This window comes from Nicotiana tomentosiformis, chromosome 6 (genome assembly GCF_000390325.3).
Source record: "Nicotiana tomentosiformis chromosome 6, ASM39032v3, whole genome shotgun sequence".
Classification (NCBI taxonomy): Eukaryota; Viridiplantae; Streptophyta; class Magnoliopsida; order Solanales; family Solanaceae; genus Nicotiana; species Nicotiana tomentosiformis.
In genome coordinates, this window is record NC_090817.1 from 86263197 (window position 1) to 86269881 (window position 6685).

The 6685-nt window shown below is 37.5% G+C and overlaps 2 protein-coding genes and 1 long non-coding RNA gene across 3 annotated transcripts; 2 read left to right on the forward strand and 1 right to left on the reverse strand.

The window, feature by feature from the left end:
• Positions 1 to 519: 519 nt before the first annotated feature.
• LOC138893358 (vicilin-like seed storage protein At2g28490) lies at positions 520 to 2940 on the reverse strand. Its single transcript, XM_070177530.1, has 5 exons — positions 2562 to 2940; positions 2152 to 2336; positions 1975 to 2055; positions 1493 to 1888; positions 520 to 1206 (listed from the first exon to the last, which is right to left on the reverse strand). The coding sequence occupies exons 1-5, from the start codon at positions 2878 to 2880 to the stop codon at positions 724 to 726; spliced, it is 1464 nt and encodes a 487-aa protein (XP_070033631.1). The 5' UTR covers positions 2881 to 2940; the 3' UTR covers positions 520 to 723.
• A 187-nt stretch (positions 2941 to 3127) lies between these two features.
• LOC138893359 (uncharacterized) lies at positions 3128 to 3935 on the forward strand. Its single transcript, XR_011408721.1, has 2 exons — positions 3128 to 3193; positions 3355 to 3935. It is a non-coding gene; the product is annotated as an uncharacterized lncRNA (long non-coding RNA).
• A 760-nt stretch (positions 3936 to 4695) lies between these two features.
• On the forward strand, positions 4696 to 6220 carry LOC138893360 (adenylate kinase isoenzyme 6 homolog). Its single transcript, XM_070177531.1, has 3 exons — positions 4696 to 4949; positions 5609 to 5754; positions 5845 to 6220. The coding sequence occupies exons 1-3, from the start codon at positions 4749 to 4751 to the stop codon at positions 6029 to 6031; spliced, it is 534 nt and encodes a 177-aa protein (XP_070033632.1). The 5' UTR covers positions 4696 to 4748; the 3' UTR covers positions 6032 to 6220.
• The last annotated feature ends 465 nt before the right edge of the window (positions 6221 to 6685 follow it).

The following is a 6685-nucleotide window of genomic DNA, read 5'->3' on the forward strand; positions in this document are numbered from 1 at the left end:
AATCGGTGCATGCTAGTCTCACCCTTTTCGTTGTGGCAATGTCAAGGATCTCCAGTTGCACAAAGATTATTAAGCACAATTCACATCAAAATTTTAGTGGATCATCTTGCAGGATTTCGCTCGTTTAATCAAATGTGCTTAATTTCCATCTCTTACTAGTCCGCAAATGTGTCTCATCTTCTTCTTCCTGCAACTTCTAATAAATGTAAGATTTGCTTAAAAAGCTAAAAGATGCATAGGAACTGCAGTGCAACACATCTCAACTACAGTGAACAAATGGATCAAGCTTATTCAACATTCTTTTCTCTGTTGTGATGGTGCTGCCGTGCAAATGTAGTTCTTCCAATGTAGAGTTTAATCACCTGCATCTTGTTATCAGGAACTGAAATCTATAATACTAAAACTCTCAAGATATCAATTCTTTCAGATTATAATCTCAATTATCATGTTGACATATACCAACCATGCACGAGTGCCAAGTGAAACTCTAAATACTTAATGCAGTTCGAGCCATCAATGGAACGTAAAAGAACCAAATCCGTCTTATTCAAAACTCGAAAGGGCATGGCATCTTGTGTCCAAGACGGCCAAGGAAACAAAATTGAACCGAAAGAAACAAAAAAAGACCAAAAAAGAACAAAATAATTCTAAGATTGCCTCCTACCTTTCATGCCAAAACTTGACTAGCCCAACTAGCTAGCATTTCAACTAAACTAAACTAAACTAATCAAAACCCATGATCATGTCATTGCCAAAGCTCCCTATCATCTTTTCAAACTTGACCATTTTCTTCCTCTCTGGTTCTGTTGCCTTGTAATGATGAGGAGAAGCCGGTGACGATGATGGCAAGATGACTTGTTCACTTTGAGCATTGGCAATCCTCTTAAGTCTCTTCTCACTTATACCAAATGCAGCTGCAAATTCTGGCCCTCTCAAGCTCTGCATCAATGAGTTTTTACCCACCAAGAACTGCTGATGGTTTCTCCTTGCTGATGTCGTGAAACCAAAGAACTCAAACGGGCCATTTGTTGAAGCAATTTGGCAGAAGGGGAAGTACCTCGGCACCCAAAAAACGTCCCCTTCTCGTACTCTAGCATTCATGGCTAAAGTCCCATTTGGATACACAATTTGGACTCTGCCAGTCCCTTTCAAAACTATTCCATACTCTATTGCTGTTGGATTAACATGAGGCGCCATCATGGATCCCTACATTAACCAACAAACTCACATAAAACTTGTAAGCTAGAAAAAGAAAACATACTATTACAATACATGGACCATGTCAACTAATGTTTGCTTTCACAATAGGAGATTTGAGATTTTTTTTAATCAAAGTTCACCACTTGCCTTAGGCAAATTTACGATTTTTAAGCCATTGAGTGCGTAGGATCACTGCACCACCATGCTTAATTCCATGACTATAAGTTCCGACTTTTTATAATACATATTTTCATGTATGATCAATGACCTTGAATAAAGAGAGGGTAATTACCGGAGATAGATTGACAAGATAAACGCCATTGCCGGATATCTTTAGAGGAGAATAATTAGACTCATCCAACTTCTTGCTCCATCCAAACTCGTTCTTGAAATCGGCCTTCCTGTTGTAGAGATTATATGCTGATGGAGCTTTATGATTCACTCTCTCGACAACGTCTTCCCTGTTTAACAAAGTAAATAAAAATTTCCTCAATGACCATGTTGATTCCTCTTCTTTTGGGATAGTTTCTTCCTCAAAATTCGCAATCCTCTTCAAGTGAGCTAGTCTCTTGTGGGGTTCTTGGGCCAAGAATTTGGACCAAATGTGTGTGTGATGAGAACCAGATAAATGCACGATTGGCCCGGAAGATTGCCTTGTCAAGAACGTGCTTAGTTCTGCTGCCGAGACCTGCAGTTATACAATATTAATCTTGATTCAGTTTTTTTTTCCACTGACAAATGTAGCAAGCAAAGGTAAATTACTTGAGTACCTACATTAAGAGCAGTTGATAATGTGGAATGGTCGAATCCAGCAATAATGGATGTAGGATAAATTCCACCACCAATGAAGAAAGACTGCGAAATAGTTACATGAGTTACTACAAAATCTTTGGAAAAAAGGAATAGTTACATGAGTTACTACAAAATTTTTGATTAATTGGCTTAGGGTACCTGGAAAGCATGCCATCCCATGGATTCTGAGGTAACATCAATACTGCAAATAATGTGAAGTCTCTGGTTTTCAACTCTATTCTCCAAATAGAAAGCTGATCCAGCAGGAATTGTGTACACATCTCCAGGCTTCAAACTCCTTTCTGCTAATTCATCCCTGTAGATGTGTCCAACTCTTGCTTCCCCTGTATTCAATTCATAGAAAATGAACATTCTGGCTTAGTAAGCAAAGCATACCTAAATACACCAACATTATATATAAAATTGATGTTATTTTAACATATTGTTGCAGGCTTATTTTCCGGGCACTTGTTTTGAAAAAAGAATTGCGTATAGTTATGTTTTATGTGATCTGATAGCGTAAAAAGTTTAAATCACTGTCGAAGGTAAAGTGAAAAAATTAAGTTTACCATGGTGAACAAAGAGGAGAAGATTGGAATCAAGGTACTGAGGGATGAAGAGGCTATTGGGTTCCATAGAGATGAAACCAATATGCATTGGACTATGGAAAGATGTTCCTCTGCGATATCCACCTTTCACCAATTTCATGACCCCTGCTTCAGTTTTCACTACATCATGTAAGTGACGTAGCAAAAACCATTTTTCTCCTTGTGTTCTTTGCTCACTTTCTTCTCCCTCTTCTCTTTCTCTCCAATGCCCACCAACAGAGGACACTACTGCAGAGAAAAGTACCAGCACTAATAGCAGCAGACTCTTTCTCTTTCCCATATTTCAACTCGTAATAAAAAAGCAAGTTTTATTTAATCACTTTTGGTTCACTTGTGTTGTGACTGAGGTGCAGAGTCTGTAACTGTTTTATATTGAGGGAATGGTGAGATTTTAGGGGAGCTGTTGTCAACCGTGCAGGATTTCTAGGCTTTTCTGCTATACTATACATTGAGATCCTGAAAAATATACGGTGAACCAATGAAAAGTTTTACTGGAAGTTTGTATTAAGAAACCAAATGATGTAGCAGCAAAATTGCAAGTTGATGACCACTTCAAAGGACTACTCTAGCGCAAAAAAGAGAAATGATTTGAGGTTTTTTTATGTATATAAACTGATGTTTGGCATATTTCGATATGTGTTGATGTTACTTTACCCATGTTTTAACCGCTTCTTGATGTTATTTGATCTTTAAAATGCCCAACATGGTTTAATTATTGGTTTTATGACTAATTGAGTTGTGTGTGGTGAATTAGGGTGTTTGGAGTGCAAAAATATGAATAAAAGGTGCTCTAGGTAGAGGAAGAGAGATTGGATGCGTCGCATCCAATCTAGAAAAAGATCAGATTTCGTGCACCCTTAGCAGTGAAGTCGGCCCATAGCATCCACCGTAGCATCCGAAGCTGAGAAGTGGAGGACGAGGTGGATGCGAAGCATCCACCGTAGCATCCGAAGCTGAGAAGTGGAGGACGAGGTGGATGCGACGCATCCACCCTAGCATCAATCCCTGAATCTGATTTGGATTAGAAATAGGAGAACTTTGGCCCACGACTTTGGTACGCAATATATAAGCCAAAAACGCCTCTTTTAGGTCATCTAACATATTGGCAAGGGGAAAAAAAGCCACGAAAAAGCTGTGGAGGCCGGAATTCATCAAGTTTCTTCTTTCTCCCACCAAACTTAGTAATTTTTATGTTTCTTTGTATGATTTGTTGTTTGGCTACCATGTCTATATGGAGTTAAACTTCACGTTCTAGGGTTGTGGTTCTTTCATGACTATTGTTATTCGGATATTGATTTTGACTTCTTGATTTATCATATTAGTTTATTTATTCAATCTTGCACTTAATTATTTAATTGCTTGATCACCAATTGAATATTATCTACGAATCTAGAATTGAACTCGAAAGTGGGAATTCTATATTGCATATAGGATTGAGTAGGGCAAGTTCTTGAACTCGGGCATCGGGGAACGGATTCGTGGTTAGGATAGACATATACCTAATTGCCTTGCTTGGTTGATTTACAGGAATTATAAATGCGTTCTTGTTGATTCTAACTCCATAGACATATAGGCGTTAGGTTAGCTTGAATAGGCGAGTAAGAACTCGACAGATTCTTATGAGCATTAACCCTGTCAACCAATAAGCTAGATAAATTAGTCGGTCAATTCAATTGAAGAATACAATAGGATTGTTAGATAGCCCATAACCCTAGATCGTTTTCATTACATTGATATCATTAAAATCTGCTCTTTCTCTGTTCAAAGTTTATTATTTATATTTTCTTATTTAATTAGTTTAGAATAAAATATTTTTAGGTTTAATTCTTGTTTAGATAATTAGGATAGTCTAATTTAGTTAATAGTTAATCATAAGTCCTCGTGGGTTCGACATCCGACTTTTAGTCACTTTATTACTTGACGACCGCGTATACTTGCGTGAGTGTGTTTGGTCGCAACAAGTTTTTGGCGCCGTTGCCGGGGACTTAGAAATTAGCTACGTGACTAAGTTAAGCTTTTATTAGATATTTGTTTTCAAGTTTTAATTTTCAGTTTGCCTGGTTTGTGTCAACGCAGGGTCTTCTCTCGAAGACCATTCTAAATTCGGCAGCTGGTTTCGTATACTTTCTGTAAGCACGGTAAACGACTATGGCGCAAAATAGCAGCTGCAGGAATAGACCTAATATACTTATCACCGGAGCTCCGGGCACAGGGAAGACGACTACGGCGTCTGCCCTGGCGGAGGTGACACAACTCCGCCACATCAACGTCGGCGACTTTGCTAATGAGAAAAACCTGAGCAACGGCTGGGATGATACCTTCGATTGCTACTACATCAACGAAGACCTCGTAAGTCTTGAACATTCTTCTTCTCCCAAAAGGAACCAAAACTCTTGACTGGTGAAACTGATCTAATTTTAGGTAATTTCTTAGTTTGAAAATTTTACCCATATTTTTCCTTAATCTAAAAAATTAAATACTGCATACAGATTATATCAGAAGTTGCAGACTTAATGAACACGAACAGTTAAAGCTTGTGTTGTGGTATTAATTTGAATTTTATTTAAGTTGTTCTATTCAAAGCACAACATATTTAGTATAGAAATAAATTGGACCTGAGTTGAGCCTAATGGATATAGTGTATTCATATAGCCAATACCAGCTAATTTGGAACTGAAGTATAGTTGATTGATTAATTGATTTGAACTGAAAATTTTCATTATTAGTCAAAATATGGTTTTGTTAAACAAAATAACATAAGTAATAAAATTAAGCCGCTCATAGCTGCTTTCCTGTCAATTCCTATTTTAAGTTATGTTATGACTTGTTTATGCAATCTTGTTCGGCTTTATGGACATGATTTTCTTGTCATATAATCAAGCAATTCTAACAAAATCTGTGCCGAACATTCTTTTCCCTTGCATCACAACTATCCATCGTGAAGATCTGTACAGCAATTGCTTTTCATTTTTTCTTTAGTGGTGCTTTTCTTTCTTGATTTTATCCAGGTATGTGATAAGCTTGAAAACTTGATGGAAGAAGGTGGAAACATCATTGATCATCATGGCTGTGACTTCTTTCCTGAACGTTGTTTTGAGCGTGTAGTGGTGCTTCAAACTGAGAATTCTGTCTTATATGATCGGTTCATTAAGAGGTATTCTATCAATTGATTCTTACCTTTTTCGTTTGTATACATCTCTAGCATTTCCTTATATAATACAGAATAACTGTTTGACTGTCCCAGAGGTTACTCAGGTCAAAAGCTTTCTGATAATGCTAAATGTGATATCTTTCAAGTTTTGGTGGAGGAGGTAAAAGAGAGCTATCCAGAGGATATTGTGGTCATACTAAGAAGTGATTCTGCAGAGGATATTACCAAAAATGTGGAGACACTGACCACTTGGATTAGTAATTGGAGCCCTGTCTTATGATTAATGTATCTGAAGAGATGTAACATGGCATATTAAGCTACTTAACCGGGATCGAAGTTATGTTCTACGGTTTAACTATTTGGTTGAGGTTTCTTGTTCTCTTTCACATATATATCGGCGGGGATGTACTGAATGGGTTTGCGTTATCCTTTCGTTTAGCAGAAATGCAGGCTTAAATATTATGCCCAATGAGTTCTCTGAGCAGTATTTGCCTTTATACTTTCATGTTACAGTTTCCTAGTGGGAACATGTTAAGCTCAGATGGAACTATTTCTGTTTTCCGTTACTTAACTACAAACTAAAAAGCCAGGTCTTTTGTGTTTTGACGTGAGTTTGAATTTGTTTGCTGTTGCCGTTTCAACTCCTACGATTAAGCAATACCTTTTCACTGACTTAACGAATCCGCCGGAGATTGATGTTGATTGCAGAGTAGTTATTTGATTTGTGTGGATTTGCACTGACGTTGGGTTCAACAAAAGATAAAAGGTTGTCACTTGACAAATCTCGTGAAAATGACAGCAGGCACTGTTTTAAAAGGTGTGGGCTTGAGTCGAGACGTTTTGCATATGCCTCATTGAGCCGTAAGCCCCGAGGCACGAGGCGTAAGTCCCATAGGTAGTTAATATTTAATATTTTATAAAATAATATAATAAC